General features: G+C 39.4%; 1 protein-coding gene across 1 annotated transcript; it reads left to right on the forward strand.

Moving 5' to 3' along the window:
- Positions 1-766: 766 nt before the first annotated feature.
- has2 (hyaluronan synthase 2) lies at positions 767-17,628 on the forward strand. The gene is made up of 4 exons (XM_026185602.1): positions 767-1,532; positions 10,621-11,247; positions 13,470-13,571; positions 13,685-17,628. Exons 2-4 carry the CDS (start codon positions 10,621-10,623, stop codon positions 14,612-14,614), a joined length of 1,659 nt encoding a protein of 552 aa, XP_026041387.1. The 5' UTR covers positions 767-1,532; the 3' UTR covers positions 14,615-17,628.
- The last annotated feature ends 437 nt before the right edge of the window (positions 17,629-18,065 follow it).

Below are 18,065 nucleotides of genomic sequence, written 5' to 3' on the forward strand. Positions count from 1 at the left end.
TCGTGATTTTCGTTGGATAATCCCTTTAGGATTGAGAGGAGCTACTGTACAGCTCACAGCCCTGGCTCTGAGTTCTGTATCGCACAGCACTGCCTGCTGGTGAAATGTATGAACTGCATCTGACGATGACATGAACGGTCTGAAATTCTGTAACATCACCAAGTGTGGCTCACACGTGCTTATGTGCATGTCTTGTACCAGGGGTGTCATTTCCAGGAGGGTTAGGGGGGTTATGACCCTCCCAATAATCAGACCCAACCAATACACCCCCCCCCCCCCCCCCCCATAAAATTATGAATTAACTTGCATAAATAGGCTGTTGATTTTCTTTACTCATTTCAGGTATTACCAGCAAAATAGTTGCATGTTTAATCATCTGGGAATTTACCCAGATTTATTTATTTATCTAGACAGGGATCTTGACCTTTGATCTTTTAGTAATTTTTATACTATGTAACCTCAAGTTGTAATATAAAATGAATGGAGAGGGGGTTCCAGTCAATGTTAGCCTCTCTCTCTCTCTCTCTCTCTCTCTCTCTCTCTCTCTCTCTGGAGTTTGAATGAGTTTGGATGAGAGACTCCCCACCCACCCATTCTCTGAAGTTTGAATGAGTTTGGATGAGAGACTCGCCGCCCCCCCTCCCCCACCCCTTTTTTTCTCTTCCCCCATCACTTCTCCGTCGCTCCTCCTTACACACACCCCCAAACCTTCCCTCCTATTAAATCAACACGCCAATCTGTTGCCCGGTAAAAGGGGTTTGGGAGCCGCAGGAGCCATAAAGGAGGGTCCACACACACAGACATACTCGCACACATGCACACACACCCGTCTGGAAGGAATTAGACAGCTGAAACAGCGGCAGAGAGACTTCTGTGCGCTCTGTGTAACCTGGATGCTCGGAGGAAACTCTAGAAAAACTTACCTTAACGCCCCTTAAGACAGGAAGAATACAAAAAAAGCTCTGGCTCATATTTTATTGTTTGCTGAAACTTTTTTGTTTTTTTTAAAAAACTTTTGAATGTGACTGAAGCTGCCAAAGTTGATGCTTTATCTTAATTTTTTTTTTCGTTTTATTAAGAATGAATGAAACAGGCGTTGATGGAGAAGAATATTTATCATATTTTTATAGTCTATGTTTTATTTATACTTTTTTATATGAATGATGCCAAAGCTGACTGATATGATGTTTGGTTTTGGACACCAGAGATGCAAGTGACTTGGAAAGGCTGCAGACAAACCGTTAGAAGTTAGAGAAGACAAGCAATCCCGGTTGTCTTTTTGAAGCATCCAAACTGAGCACACATACAAAGGACTGGCACGACTTTTTTTTTATTATTCTTTTTCCCCCTTTAAAAAACAAACAAACAAACAAACAAAAATAGGCTTATGAGGACCATTTTAAGCGGATTCATGAGAGTCGTCGCTGCTCAAGCTCTGTGTCTACTTTTTTCCTCTGTGGATCGGGACCAGAGTCCCAGAAGTTAGACGCATCCTTTCTCAGGAGGAATCAGAGGACAACAGCTGCTTCAAGGTAGGTGGCCGGTGATCATTTTACCAAATATTTTACCACAAGCCACTAAATCATTCATAAAGTGGTTTAGAACATAATTACGCGAAATCAGTTTTCGTGTGCGCGTGTGTGTGAACGTGATGATGCGCCAACTCTCTAGCAAAGTGCATGCATAGAGCTTCTTTTTTTTCACGAGTTTGTTCAGCGTGTTTGCTCCACAAAGTGAGTGATGCTAAAAGTTGGGAGCCACAGCAAGAAGTGCTGAAACTCAGTTTGTGTTTCATTTCATGCTATAACACTACAAAATACAGGTGTAAAAGGTTTAATATACTAAGCTTTTATCTTCTGATCAGTCAAATTAATGACTAGTCTTTGTTGTAAGAGTGATGCTAGCCTGAATATAACTACACTGTGACGTTACCGGTCACACGTCATTCGTTGAGATTTTTAAGCCAATGAGAAGACTGAATGGGGACTGTTTCAGCGTGGCTTGTGGTAGGGGCGCGTAATTTGACGCCCAGTGTGGAGGACTAACATTTGCATGCGTGTGAATAGCTTCTTGACCAGCCTTCAGCTTTTGGACAAGTTAGCCTTTGTTGATATCCGTGTTCTGTAAAAAGTGGTAGCAGGCACATGCCTTGCTGAAAAGTTTTGCAGTTTATTCATAACCTCCTAACTTTGAACTTAAACAAAACCAGAAAAGCTCATGTGAGATATCACGTGGTCCATGCACCTAAGTTCTGAGCATTGTTGTCCCCTTGCACACCCATCACACGCGCACATATACACAAATGCTAATGAACATCTGTCACACTCTCCTTGACATAGTCTCTTTCTCCATCCACCTACTGAGTGTGCACAGACCGCTGTTGGGTCCCACTGTGTTGCCCACACACCATGTGTGAGTAAGTGGACAAATATTACAGCTATTTATCCAAAATGTAGAACTTTTCAACCCACAAGCAGAATCTCCTTGCTGACTTGGATTATCTATTTATTTTATTGATTTTACTTTGCATTGTGCTGCTCTCACAATGCACCCTAACTCTGTGGTGATATCCTGCATATTTACTTGTAAGAAGAGATGATCAAGTGTGTCCAGTGTGAAAAAATACTTCCAGGATGACTTGTGGATTAAACTTTTTGCGCAGTACTTTATTAGCAGGGAAACTGTAAACTTCAAATAAATGCTCACTGCTCATTTGCTGTAGATTTGGAGCATATGTGGACCTTGTGCCCATGTCAGCATGTATTCAACCTAATACCCATGTGGTGTTCCTAATCTCAGTCCTCCAGGGAATTTCTTTGCTGAGTGCAGGACTCAGTTCCCAATGAGAAAGACAATACGACTTTAGTGCTATTAAATGAAATACTCTGTGAATGTCACAGTTGTCCACTATAATGACAAAGAAGTTTTTAAAACCTTTTTGATGTCTGAGTTGCATCAGTGCTCCAGCATGCACTCCCACACAGCACAAAGAGCATTTTACTATTTAAGAGAAGAAGACTTTCCATGGCTGGCCTCCATTAAGGCACACAACAAGTCTCACGTGCCATTACTTCTCCCAGCAAGGGTCTTTTAGTGTAAAGAGCCATGGGGCTGGCAGGGTACAACTGTTGATCTTAGAGGCGCAGCCCCTCCCGAGCCGTACCACTTAGCTCATCTACTCTGTGTTAATACCAGTTTTTTTCCAGGTTCCTTCAGTATACTAACAGTAAAGCAGCACTGCAGCCAGCCAGTAAAAGTGAAAATTTGGATGTCAGTTAGATTCTCACTACCTCACGCTGAGTCACACAGAGTAGGTTTGATGCCAAATCTAATTCATATATCCAGCAGTTAGAGTGTACCATAAAGTAACAAAGGCCCCTTACAAAGCAAACCGGGCAGGAGCAGCTCACAAAGTGGCTCTTGTTAATGTTATTTATATTTTCTGTATATCTTCTGGAAAGATGAGAGTGACAAACTGACAAAACGTTTCATGGAAATCTTAGTGTGATTCTTTCTTCCTTTTTTCCCCTTAATAATTATAAAGTTCTTTTTAATTATCTTCTACTTGAGTGTGATTATGAGCCTCTGTTATCTTTTAGCCACACTGGGCTGTGGTTTTAAAGAGTGCTATTAATAGAATTTTCCATCCCATGGAGGTGAAGACATTTATTTAAGGGTACTGCTGATGGATGGATGTCTATTATCAATCTGATAAGGGAACTGCTGGATCGTTGGATGATACAGAGAAACAGGTTGTGTTTGTAAAAGAAGAGCTTTCAATGATTTTTTGCATTTTTTTTCACACAAAGAAATAGCTTAAGAAGGAGGAATTCCATACTCAACCTCATCTCACTTTGGTCTCTTGGAGTCTGCCACAGTGATGTAAGTCCCGTGCCTCAGCTGGCAGTGAATGCATCCAAGTACAGCACCACGCCTTCAATGTCCTGGCCCCACCCCATTTTCAGTGTGTGCCACCCATTCATCTCTGAGCAGCTTCATCCCAACTTCACCTCCTCCCCTTTTCTTCCTACTACATGGATGAATCAAGGTGGAAAAAAGACACGCCTAAATACCAAACGGCATAGTCTGGCTTTGAAACAGAGAACACATTTACCTCAGTGTTGTATTAAATCCTGTATATAACAACATCTGTTGGTGTAACAGTGTAATGAGATGCTAATTGCGTGATGAAGAAACAGTTGCAGTCTAGAAGATGCTTTAACCTTTTGCTGCTTTTCAGTTATGGCCCCATCACACCTGATTCTGCCCCCAGAAAGAGCGAAGAGAAAAGGAGCCTTGTCACTAAATTAACATAGTAAATAGACATGGAGCAGCAGCCCAGCCTTGAATGTGTCAAGTACGTCTAGCCAAAGACTGCAGCCAATTCTCAAGTCTCTCCCCGCCGCTTCCACTCTTTTGCCTCATCAGCTTCTCGGGAAGATGTGACCCTTTGCTGCATGCTGCTATGTCTGTCATGAGAGCCAGCTCCACGTTTAATGTTTAATTTTACAATCCCCCGTGGCCTTTTCTAACCCTGCAAAGTTCTTAAACACACACTGACAACCTAGTGTATATATAAAATCATTATCTGTGATGCATATCTCTCCATTTGTACATGCGTGTTTTTTTTTATTCTTGGAAATTGTCAAAGCACATGAGATTTCAAAGGTGTGTATTACCTCAGCAGGTCTGGTTTTTTATACTAAACTGATATAAAATGTACTATTATTTTTTCAATGGATCCAGAGACTCCTCACAAAAACCCCAAATACCATTAATCTGTCTTTATTAGCTCATACTTATCTGGGCTTCATTGAACATTGTCATGAAAAATACCATGAAAACTGTTCAAATCCTTAACTGTGATTCAGGTCTAAATTATACCAGCCACAAGTGTCAGCTTGGGCCCCCAGCATATAATGTTTGATTTGTTATAAGTACTTATCCAGCCAGAGCTGCTGATTTGTGAATGTTACACTTCCAGCAGTGACTGCTGAGATGTAAAGATGTGAGCTTTATGTTATCTCAGCTCCACACAGACCAGCAGGCTGTCTTTCTTTGGCTCCACTTCACTGTTATACTCTGGGCAGCACACACAGTAATTACATACACACTTGTGCAAACTCACACAGATATGTAGTTTTAGTGTATGAAGACACACACACACACACATACACACACAGAGTCTATCAGAGTCTTGCGTTTCTATCAGAGGTCTTGAGCTGGAACCCTGCTGAAAGAGCTTCAACTGCTCTCATGTGAGTTAAGTCAAGGCATCTCTTTCTGCAGACAGCCTGCATACACACTCATATTCTTACACACACACACATATGCCTCATGCTGTGTATATACACACACAAACACGCACACATATGCCATACATTGTGACATTAGTGATAGATTTGCACATAGGTACATATGGCATTCACATTAAGCAGCCTGTTCTTCATATCTAAAAGCTCTCCCTGATGTAACACGCATGCAATTTATTATAACATGTGGTGATTTTAAGATATTCATTATATTTGAAAACCAAAATGTGTCCCATATTTTATTGCGCACAAGTAGCACTCATATTTTAATTGGTGATTGAGATTTATTGTCGGTTCTTTGTGGCCAAAAGAATGAACAGAATGAAAATATGCAGTATTGTGCAGAAGTCTTGAGCCACTCCCTTGTTTCTATGATATGCAAAGGAAATGTGAAATTGGAGCAGTGATTTATTGAAACATGCAAAAGTGTGAATGGAAATACAGTATGTACAGTATGTAAAGCAAAAACAAAGTTTGTACAACTCGAAAGTCAGTATTTGGTACGACCACCTTCAACACAGCCTGAACTCTCTTAGACAAGCTTTCTTGTAATTTCTTTAAGTAGTCTTCAGGAATATTTCTCCAGGCTTCTTATAGGACATTTAAAGCTCTTCTTTGGATGTTGGCTTCCTTTTGTTCCATTCTCTGTCAGGATGATCCCACACTGCTTGAATAATGTTGCGGTCCAGGCTCTGGGGAGGTCAATCCATGACTGATTCCATTGTGTGGTTTTCTATCTAGATATTCTTTTACTGCATTGTTTGTTTGAGATTGTTGTCAGGCTAAAAAATGAAGCCAATCAGACACGTTCCAGATGGTACTGCATGGTAGATCAAAATCTGATTGTACTTTTCTGTGTTCACATTTTCATCAATTTTGACAAGATCCCAAACACCACTGCCTTAAATGCAGTCCCAAACCATAACAGAGCCTCCCCCGTGTTTTGGGTGTTGTGCATCTGTACTACTTCCTCCATACATATCAATGCATAATTTAAACCAAAAATGACTGGAATTATCACTCCATGAGTGTAATCTGGCATACATCAGCCTTTTCTTCCGTTTTACCTTCCTTAAGAATGACTTCTTGACAGCAAACCCTTCCACTGAGGCTTCAGATTTGTCTCTCAGGTCCTGTGTCAGGAATTTGTTGTAGGTAGTTTTCTAGCTCTGCCAATTCTTCTTTTGCCCTTCATTCAGTTTCCTCAAATGTTTTAAGGGCACACTGCACACCAGGCAGTCAATAGCTCATCATCATCTTGTTCCTGTAAAAATTTTATTATGTAATACTATTATCACTGTCAACCTGTGTTGTGTTTGCAGGTTTCATAGATTCCGCTAAACAAATCAGAAGAAAAGCATTCACACTGGTCAATAAACACTCTCTCTTGTTAGGTGCCTTTTTGATCGATTCAGAGGTCAGTGTTTATTGTTTTAATGTACAGGTCTAAATACTTGGCTAAAAATGAGTGAAAAAGCAGCCAATGTCCAAACAGAAGCATTACAAGACCTTAAGAAGCCCTGAAGAACTGTTGCTCAAGACCACTTTAAAAAGTATGAGATGTTAAAGAAATTACAAGAAGGTCTGGATCATTGAAAGAAAGAATTTAGAGGTGGCTCAAGACTTTTGCGCAATATTGTAAACATGTCAAACCAATTAAATGCAATGTTTTTTTCTTGGCATTGCAAGTAACTTGACTCTATGTGTAGCAATGTACCTTCTGTATTCGGTGAACTCCTATCATCCCTCTGAGCACCAGCAGATCAACAAATTCACTTATTTACAAAGTCTGTGCAATGTTTGCACATGGTGTTTCCTTGACTTTTCCTGCAGGGAAACTTTGATGTTCACATTTGATTTACTCAGTGGCTCCACCTGAAAAAATTATTGGATGGATTTCCATCAGAATGTGTGCATGTAGTGAGCACGTTTTGAACAAAATAAACCATAGTATAGTGATCCCTGAATTTTAGTCTAATATTGTCATGAGGTCAGGATTTTGATTTAGCATACTGTAGCATATTAATATGCTGTTTCATTCAGAAGCAGAGGAAGATGCAGGCACAGTCTCTCATTCCTGTTACAGCTAAATAGTTCAGCGCCTTGCTCATTTGTACTGTAAGAACACTTAGAGTAACGGGAAGGCAAGACACTCATTGATTTTCCTAAATCATATTTTCAAAATAACAAACTCACAAACACAATGAGATTTCCCTGTCACTACTTTTTTGTTATTTTATTTTTTTTACTGTTGCTGTAATCCCAAACAAATCCACGTGTCTCAGTTTAAAAGAACAGCCAGATGCACTTTTTCCAAGGACCCAGTTTTTTTGGGTCAACTTAATCTATCCATTAATTTATGTAGTCATCGCTTCATTTATCTACTAACTCACCATGTACATCCATGCAAGACTCAACATTACTGCAATGTTATCTCTGAGAGAGAGCCCGTGGGAGTTTCACTCAAGAGACTGTTAATAACGTCAGAGTGAGACTGCTCAAGCTTCCAGCCCAAGGTCACCACAGGGCTGGCCACGCATACACACATGTACAGCAAAAAGGACATAATGGCGATGTTCTAACCCTCAAGTGCCAAGATGTAACAACAAACAGAAAGCTGGAGTGATATCATCTTCATGTGTTAATGACACCCTCCGCTTGCATAGATAAATGCTCTGGACAAACACATGAAGATACGTGTGCTCACCAACCAACGTGACATCATTTACATCATCCATATGTGGATGACATCTCCACTGTTACAGATACTGCTCTGATTAAAAAGGCTTTATCTCAATAAGAACGGGCCAGAGTTTGGCCTCACTTTAAGTCTGCAGTTAATCTGTCTGCAGCCTGAGCTAACTGTCAACCCGACCTCTGCGCTGCACTACACACCCAAAATGGTGTATAAGATCCTGCAAAGACCAGATCATTGTAGCCAGCAGCAATGGTTGCATTACTGTGGACTTGACGTTTTCCCACATCACATTTACATGCCATGAGCCTAGCCTGTCGATGATGGATTTAATATCCTAGTTTTGATTTTTACTTTCATTCCAAACATTAAATCAGAGCAAACAGATTGTATCATTAAAGTGCAGATCATTAACAGAAAGTCAAGGAGGAGCAAACACTGACGACGGTTCCTGTCCTTGTTATCTTCAGTGGTTCAATCAAGTTCATTTTGTTTTCTCCCAAAGCCCAGTTGATAAAATGTAGAGGTGTACATTTGTCAGTCATGATGTACTTTTAAGCTGACAATGAAGTGCCCCAAAACGTTGTGTTTTGTTGCTGCACTCATGCTTACTCCTAATCAGTGGTTGAGTTCAAACAAAGGTAAGACATGGATACAGGGCTTATAAAGCATTATAGACATTCTCACACAAGCTGAAAGAGGCCAAAATTTAAATTTGTTCAATTACACAAACACACACATGCAGTGGTACAATAAGCTTTTATATGTGCATTTTGGTGTATATCTGTGCATGTCAGGGGTCTTGTAAAAGATGGCCTGACGTTAAAACCTGCCAGAGGAGGTCCGCTACACTGATTGTGGCTTTCTCGTCCAACAGTCAAATGAACAAAGCATTATGTCTGAGCCAAAGTGTGTGTTTGTGTGTATTCTTCTCCATGAACACAACCTCTCTCTCCCTGCTTCTGCTACTCCCTCACTGTCTTTTACTTTCATTTTCCTAATGTCTCTCAAGATGCATCTGCTTTTCAGCTAGTTTAACCAATTTTCTTAACCAACTTTCTTCACTTTCTCTCTTAAAGATTCTCCATGCTATCTTCGCTTTCTCTGTGTATATATTTTTTTCTTTCTCTCCTTTAGTCGTCCCCTCCCTTCATCTGTCATGTGTTTAGGTGTGGTCCCAAGAACTCTCTCCAGTTCACAAACATCACTCGGCCTTGTATACGCTTCTTTTGATCATTTTATTGTTGTTCTGACTTGTTTCCCTTGACTTGATTAAATGTACATGTACAAAATGCGTGATATCGCAAAATATTTTTGGTCACTCAATGAACAAAATGGCGCTAAATGCGTCTAAATCCTAGATGAAAAGTTTATCCCACAAGAGGGAGCCCTACTGAAGGTCAGCATACTTTGACCTTCATAATGTCAAAGGTCTTTTCTCTCTTTCTCTCTGTTTAACAGAAGTCATTTCCCTGCAATGCTCTCTACACAAAGATTCAGAGAGAGAGAAGCACGCGTGCAGCAATAGAAGTCTCTTGTCTTCTTCTTCCCATAAAGATATAAACAGATGACATCACAGGGTGGTCCGCTCTCTGCGTTGAGTCAAAATGAGCCACGCTGAGTGGGTCTCCGTTGGTCTGCCAAACAGATGGCGGTAGCAACATAATGAGGGTTGGAAACAAACTTCAGGAGTTTGTGCAAGAGGATGCAGACGCAAAAGCATCCTCTTGCACAAACGCCTCTCTTAAAAATATTGAATATTCATGTTCTAGGTCAGAGTTTGTCATACTTGGTCTTTGACCTTTGCAATGTGTCCCCAAAATACTGTGGAAACCAATAATTTTCATTATAGGCTACCCCACCACCACGACCAACATTTAGCATGTGCTTAGACCTTGATGGTTGGCAGAGGCAGCCAACTTGTTGGTTAATTAGGTCAAGAAATCTTGTAACGTGTGGCCACCCACACTAAAAGAGAGTTGGAACAATCGGCTACTCACAACTGTCTGGCATTTAGGGGGATTTGGGGAAGGGGAGGAGGTAGGGAGAGGGATGGGGCATAAAAAAGGAGAAAGCTTACAGCAGTCTGTACCTGGTTTTGTTGTGTCAAAACATAAAAGCTTTAGTGAAAAGTACAGTGAAAATGGTTCCAACACTCTTGTTTAAGTGATTGTATTCACTTTAACCTCCTACGACCTGCCGTCCACATATGTGGACATCACATTTTCGGTTATTTAGACCAAAATACTCAATTTTGCTCTACAACGGCCTGATATCCACTTACGAGGACATTATACTGCTACTGTTCTATCAAAATTTTAAACAAATATCCTCATATGTGGCTCTCATTTTTCTTACAAGCAAAAATTAGGTAAAAAAAATCTGGTAATTCTTTGTTTTTACATTCATCAGGACCTAATCATCCCAAAAATCAAAGAGAAATTAAAAATGCATGCCGTGGAAGAGTTCGGGTCTTAGGAGGTTAAGAAGGTCATTTACTTGGACCAATTGAGTATAAAAGGTTACAAATGTTTCACTGTGAGTTGCTGTCAATCATAGTAACATTTTCTGCACCACTGTTACTACATGTAACCCTTTTGTTTTTGTCCACAGATGAAGTGTAAAAGAGGCCTCACTTACCTGAGGATATTTGGGACCACCATGTTCGGCGTGTCTCTCCTGGTGGGCATCTCGACAGCCTATATCATGGGCTACCAATTTTTCACTACAGCTCAAAATCACCTATCTTTTGGGCTGTATGGTGCCATTTTGGTTGTTCACCTTATTATCCAGACCCTCTTTGCACTCCTAGAACACCGTAACATGCGGCGCTCCTTAGAAACACCAATTAAACTGAACAAGTCCTTGGCATTGTGCATCGCTGCATATCAGGAGGATGAAAACTACCTAAGAAAATGCCTTGTGTCAGTGAAGAGGCTGACATATCCTGGTATCAAAGTTATCATGGTGATCGATGGAAATTCAGACGACGACTTGTACATGATGGAGATTTTTAAGGAGGTCATGGGATCGGACAGATCAGCCACGTACGTGTGGAGGAGTAATTATCACAGCAGAGGACCCGAGGAGACAGATGAGAGCTACGCTGAGAGCCTTCAGCAGGTGTCCAGGGTTGTGCTGAACAGCAAATGTGTGTGCATCATGCAGAAGTGGGGAGGGAAGAGAGAGGTCATGTATACAGCCTTCAAAGCACTGGGAAGGAGCGTGGATTATGTGCAGGTAAGTAGTTAAATCGCTTAAAATCAGTTAATGCAGGTAATGTGGAAGAACAATAGCCCCTTAAATAAAAAAAATAATGAAATAAATTAGAAGATTAAAAATACTGTACAACAGGTGTAATATTACTTTGTGCCTGTGTGTGTCTTTGTAGATTTGCACGCATGCACACACAGAGCTGACATCTGAAGGACATAGTGAAGAAAGAGAAAATGTAAGCTACTGTGGGAGATGCAAACTAGGCAAACATAAGCTGATGATAGAGTGAAAGGGAATAGAACGAGAGATGGCTGGAAAGAGAGGAGGGGAGGCTATGCCAAGCCAAATATGGGGTCCACAAAGAGTCTTTTGTTTTGCTTTTTAGCATGTGCACCGTGTTGTGAAGTGTGGCGTGAAGGAGGGCAGCAGTAGCTGATGTCTAAGTGTAATAACAGATCTTTTTCGCAGGGCGTTACGTCATCTACAAATCTGTATCAAAGAAAGGTTAGAAAGGTTAGCATGTGTTTGTCTCCTGTTCAGAAAAATTAAAAACAATCAAAGGTTATATTTGAGTAACACAGACCTAAGGACTAAAAGCCTGATAGCTTTAGGAAAACTAAATTCAATAGTGTGTTTGGCTAGCGACAGTATGTTGGTGTGGCTTAAAAAATAAACAGTGGCTAAAGACATTAACTGCTTGGTAAAGCAATATCCTGCAGGCACTGACTGTTAAACGTGTCATGGGCTCTTGTGAAGCTGTATAGTACTGTCATATTCAGGAGCATAAAAGTAATTAAAAATAAATGGAACCTTTCTCAGTTCAAAATACAAAGAGGTTTTGATCCTCCAGACTTACTTTGTCTTGTATTAGCAGTAGCTAACAATGGCAAATGTTAGCTATCATATCATACTTAATGAGAGCTTGTATTACTGTCATATGATATGTAACCACATTGTGGTGTCATATAATTCAGCCACAATAACAACCTTTCAAACTGTGTTTACCTAAAGAATAAAAACTACTTGAAGGGTGGTGAGGTCACATGGGTTGAACCAACGCTGATGACTTCACACCTTTTCCTGAATCTGCTTGTTAATGCTAAACAGTGCATGAAAGCTACTTTCCAATGAAAGTGTTTTTCTTTCCATGACTAAATGATTGCGTTTAAAGTACACAGAATATTTTGTGCGGGCATGCTCTGTCAAGACTTTCTCTGTTTTGTTACCAGACGCTCAGTCTATGGCTTTAATGACGTTTCAGCATTTTTAGTTAGTTTTGCAATTCCACAGATCTGTTGTTATTACGTTTGAAAAGCAGATACCTCAGGCTAATTCAAAAACTCTTGTGTCTTCAGACTTAAGCACAAGTAACAGTTCTTTGTCCAAAATGCCAAGTATCATTATGTCATTTTCTTCTGTGATGTTCAGTTGTTAGTGCTACAAAAAGCATTGTGATCAAAGAGTAAGGCTCAACTGATGTATAATTTATGTAACAGCATCAAAATGATTCAAACGGGTCTGTATAACAAAGAAGGGGACTTTGAGAATATGAACTCAGAGCTATAATGCTGTCTAACACCTGCAGCTGGCTTCAGCCTGCCAAAAATCATTTACTTCACAAAAGGTTCAATAGACCTTACTGCTGCACTGCCAGCAGTCATGCCAATACTTTTCAACCTTAGAAACAGGAGGGACAATGTTTCATGCCTTTTCACTTTCATCAGGCTCTGCCTGTAACAGATGTATTTTGTTAAAAAGGACTGGGCTCTAGGTTTGTTTTCATCACCTGATTTTGTTGGTCAGGAAAATTACCATTTATAGAAGAAAATAGGGAGAGCAGAAGAACAACATTAGAGCTATAGTGGGTGGTGAACAGAGTTGAAAGCAGCCCCTCTGGTCTTGGCTGGCAGAGATTATAAAGTGGCCATATTGAGCATTTATGTGTTTTGTTGGATGCATGATATCTTTTTTTTGTGTGTCATTATGTAAAATTATTTTTTTGATCTCACAAAAATTTCTTTTGTATATCGAAATTTTGTTCCGATTGTCCAAGCAAATTTTTTTCAGCAAGAAAGGGTTTTTTCCCTCTCTTTGGGGAGTTTAGGTCAATTTGACATCTGTTATGTTTTGCAGAATTAAGCTGAACAAAGAAGACATCTGGAACTATGTTGAAGAAAATCTAAATAAATGTATCCTGTGTTGCTAAAACACAGTTAATTTCTTGATTAACTTGTGTTTTTATGTAGGTGTGTGACTCTGACACCATGCTGGACCCAGCATCATCAGTGGAGATGGTTAAGGTTTTGGAGGAAGACCCTATGGTGGGAGGAGTTGGAGGAGATGTACAGGTAGTTTTCTTAAAAGTTCTGTGAAATCTGAATCTTCTACATCAAACATACAAATTAGGATGTTGTGCTTTAAACTTCATACTTTTTGTCTCTGCTTGTCAACCTACCTGTAGATCCTAAATAAATATGAGTCGTGGATCTCCTTCCTGAGCAGTGTTCGGTACTGGATGGCTTTCAACATTGAGCGGGCTTGCCAGTCCTACTTCGGCTGCGTTCAATGCATTAGCGGGCCTTTAGGAATGTACCGGAACTCTCTCCTGCATGAGTTTCTTGAGGACTGGTACAATCAGACCTTCATGGGATCCCACTGCAGTTTTGGGGATGACCGTCATCTCACGAACAGAGTTCTCAGCCTCGGGTATGCAACAAAATACACTGCACGGTCAAAGTGCCTTACAGAGACACCAATTACATATCTGCGGTGGCTCAATCAACAGACACGATGGAGCAAGTCATATTTCAGAGAATGGCTGTACAACTCCATGTGGTTCCACAAACACCATCTCTGGATGACTTATGAGGCTGTGATCACTGGCTTCTTCCCATTTTTCCTCATCGCCACAGCGATCCAATTCTTTTACCAAGGAAGGCTCTGGAATATTCTTTTGTTTCTACTCATTGTGCAAGCAGTGGCGCTGATTAAGTCATCATTTGCCAGCTGCCTCAGAGGTAACATTGTCATGGTGTTCATGTCATTTTATTCTGTACTGTATATGTCAAGCCTGTTGCCAGCGAAAATGTTTGCAATAGCAACAATCAACAAGTCTGGATGGGGGACTTCTGGGAGGAAAACAATCGTGGTGAACTTTATCGGTCTGATTCCAATATCAGTATGGTTCACTATCCTTTTCATTGGAATTTTATACACAGTAGTACAACAGACTAGAAAACCCTTCCCCGACTCAGAAAAGATTGTTTTGATAATAGGGGCAGTGGTCTATGCAAGTTACTGGGTTATACTGTTGACATTATATACAGTGCTCATAAATAAATGTGGGAAAAGGAAGAAGGAAACACACTATGATATGGTGCTGGATGTGTGACTTACAGACTACAATCATGATTTCCCAATGAAACCGGGGGTTTCTCTCACACATCATCTTGTTGTTATACAAATGTATTTTAGCTGTAGAGCAGCTCTGGAGGCAAAGTGAGGTCAACTAAAATGGACAAAGAAATAGAAATATTTTCTAGACTAAATGCCAGTGGCTGTGACCATAGCATCCAGGATCCTTGTACATCCTCAAGCTAGCCATTTGACATACTCAAATAAGGTTTAGCTGAAGATCAATTGGTTTAGGCTGATTAGCTAATTTGGATAACTCAGAATGGCAAGATTGTGTTTATTGCATTTGGCAGCAAGAGCGCTAGGCTTTATAATTTTAGCTACCTCTTACCCTTGTCATTTTCACTGGGCTTCATCTAATATTAGCAACTAAGCCAATAAAACTGGATTCTTAGATGGGATTTAACTTGTCCAGTAAGAATATTTTCCCTCCAGAGCACTCTCTCCAGTAAATGTGTTTTTTTCTCACTTAAACTAAAGAACAAGTTTTGTGTTGCCTCCGTCAAATGAAAGCCTAAAGACTGCCCGATTGTCTCCAGTCTCAAATGACTGAACAACATTGACAAAAATCTACATTAATAGTGATAAAAGGTATTGGTAGAGGCTATCACCAGGGCTATATAATTAGTGTAATTGTACCACATACACAGTGTCTAGTCTGTGTAGATCTCATAAATAGATAGGGGTGATCTATTTTACCACTTCAAAACTTACAAATCCACCTAAAGTTATTTCACTCAAGTTTTTTTTTTTTATTGCCACATGTTCAAGTTAAGTGTACCTTTTCAGTGTTTTAATCTGTTTTGGAAAGAGCTACAGTATCAATTTATGAAGCCAGAAGGAGTGTAGAAAGGGCTTTGAAATGGAAAGCGGCTTTCTTTCTTTCAATGCTCTCATGTCATATGGGAAAGATGCAAACTTCCTTGTGCTCTTCACCTGTTACGGTTTAAGGGAGCAAATATAACATCTGGAATTGCCGAAAGAATCAGATAGCCAGACTACTTTGATTCTTATGTCAGCAACAAGAAAGCACTTGGTTGGAAAAAGGTTGGGTTGGAATATAACCAATGGACTGGCTGTTTAATGTATGCTCAATGTGAAAACATATCATCACCTAATGTTGTGGTATATTTATTATTATTCCCATGTGACATGACTGCAGTATTTTTAGTTTACAAAGTGAAACTGATCACTGACCAGCAGAATTTATATCTGTCTGATCAGGCGACCAGGTGATGACCACAAGAGAGAGATGACGTATCATTGCTGCTGTGACTGTTTTACTTTTACAGAAACAGTGACTTTTGTTTTTTCGTCTTTTAACAAGGTTTATTTTAGATGTATGTTGCAAAAGTGGCTAAAACACTATTATTGTTGTCTTTCTACCAGTATGAATTTTAACCACCAAGCAAACAAGATGGACAAGTTCCAGCCCAAAGATTTTGTGACATAAGGATAAAGTGGTTACATTTCTAAGCTGCCTTGCATTCTGTTCACTAGCAAGGGAAAAAGTAGATGTGAGATTATGTTAGTGTCTACTGGGAATAGTACTACCTGATCATAGGAATGTGAATAAGGGCAGTTGATAGTAGGAAGCAATATTTTGGAATAAGTCCAGTGTTTGCTATAGACCAGAAGCAGACATGAATTTACAGTCATGTGAAAATGTAAGTATGTCAGATTAATATTGTTGTTATTATTATTTGACAAGCAACCACTTGATCTTCTTTGAAAAGGTGGTAAAGTTCAAGAACACTACAAAGGAAAGTTACTTTTTCAACAGGAATGTCAATGTTTAATATCTTTTTAAGGAAAAAGCATTTCCTTTCACATTCACTTGCCACTCTTATACCACTCTTACGTGAAAAAAAAAATCCTCAACGTTTTGTCAGAATTACAAAGATATTAAATGTTTGCTTGTTCAAATACATTAAAAAAGGCAACAGTTTTCATGGGATGTACTTACTTTTTTTGACCATAATTCATATGCACTTTTACGTCTCTCTCATCATTCTGCGTGATGCTTGACATAATGAAGATTAAATACCTCAGTGGTTCTCTTTGCATTGCATCAAGGTGTCAGAGTGCTCTCCAAAGACTGATGCATTCTGATGGTTTCACGTAATTTATGATCTGTTTGTGATATGATGGGCTCCTTTTTATACACAGTACCTTATTGAGGCAAAGCTGGATTTTTTATGCCGTGTCAGCCCTTTGCTGTAGCCGTGTACTTATTTTACTATGTATTTCAATGCATTTTTATATATAGACATTTCCATTCTATTTTTGCTTAGCTACCAAAGATTCTTTATTTTCATTCATTTTTGTAAGAAAAAAAATGAAAAAATGTATTTGTGTGCTTTCAACTGTTCTGACAATGACTTGTATATCTGACCAAATAATGTGAAATTTTGAGCTGGGGGGAGGTTCTGCAATAGCAACAATTTAAAAAAAATGCAATCTGTAGGGATAAGTTATTGATTTCGAGAAAAGTGGTGAACCTTTGTTTTTTTTTACTTTGTACTTAGATAGAATGCAAAATATTTATTGAAGGCTGTTCTGTGGTTTGTAGGATTTTGTACTTAGATGTTTTCTGGTATCCATCCAACTCTGATTGCTCCATATGTCCACACAGGAAAAGCAAATACATCCTGACAAATTTCTGGTTAACACAGATCATATGCAAACCTAACTGATTTGAAGTATTTAAAGAATATAAAGCAATGCCTTCTCTACAATAAGCAATAAAGCCAAGCAGTCTGAGAACTTTCATCCAAAATCATTTCAAAACCATTTGCACAAATTTTTTATTTTAAGGTTATGACGTGCCTTACAGAATGATGACAAATGAAATATCAAGTGGCATTTTTACACAATTTTAAAGTTCACATTTTTTTTCCAATGTGTATTGAATGAGACTGACAGTTAACCTACAAAAATGTTTTCATGTCAAACTAGTCATGGGCAGTGTTATCGTAAAGCACTTTTGTGTCGTGCCAAATAAAAAAAACTATTCTTTTCATTTGCTGTCAAGAGTTTTTATTAATTAATTATTATAAGCCAAGGAGTTGCTTGTTAAAAATCAAAGCATAGTCCTCGTTTCCTCAAAATGTTGTTCTCTTATGATACAATTGTCATTGTCAGTATTATCAGGCTGTCCTAAAAACTCCCTGAAAATCCTTCAGTTGATCCAGGATTAGATTTAAAATCTTTAACCTCACTTACAAAGAATTTAATAAGGAGGGCCCATCTGCTCTTAAACACCTAATAGTAGCATATCACCCTAATAGAGCACTTTGCTCTCAGAATACTGTCTTACTTGTAGTTCCCTCTCTGAGCCTGGTTACTAGAGGTTTCTTCCTGTTAAAAAGGAGGTTTTCCTTTCCGCTGTCGCCAAGTGTTTACTCCTAGGATGTCAGCCTGCACAC

This window comes from Astatotilapia calliptera, chromosome 11 (genome assembly GCF_900246225.1).
Source record: "Astatotilapia calliptera chromosome 11, fAstCal1.2, whole genome shotgun sequence".
Classification (NCBI taxonomy): domain Eukaryota; kingdom Metazoa; phylum Chordata; class Actinopteri; order Cichliformes; family Cichlidae; genus Astatotilapia; species Astatotilapia calliptera.

Excerpts from the sequence above, each read along its gene's own strand:
- has2 (XM_026185602.1), top strand. The coding sequence starts at position 10,621 with ATGAAGTGTAAAAGAGGCCTCACTTACCTGAGGATATTTGGGACCACC. Across the intron at positions 11,248-13,469 it reads GGAGCGTGGATTATGTGCAG|GTGTGTGACTCTGACACCAT; the intron begins GTAAGTAGTTAA and ends GTTTTTATGTAG. Across the intron at positions 13,572-13,684 it reads GAGTTGGAGGAGATGTACAG|ATCCTAAATAAATATGAGTC; the intron begins GTAGTTTTCTTA and ends ACCTACCTGTAG.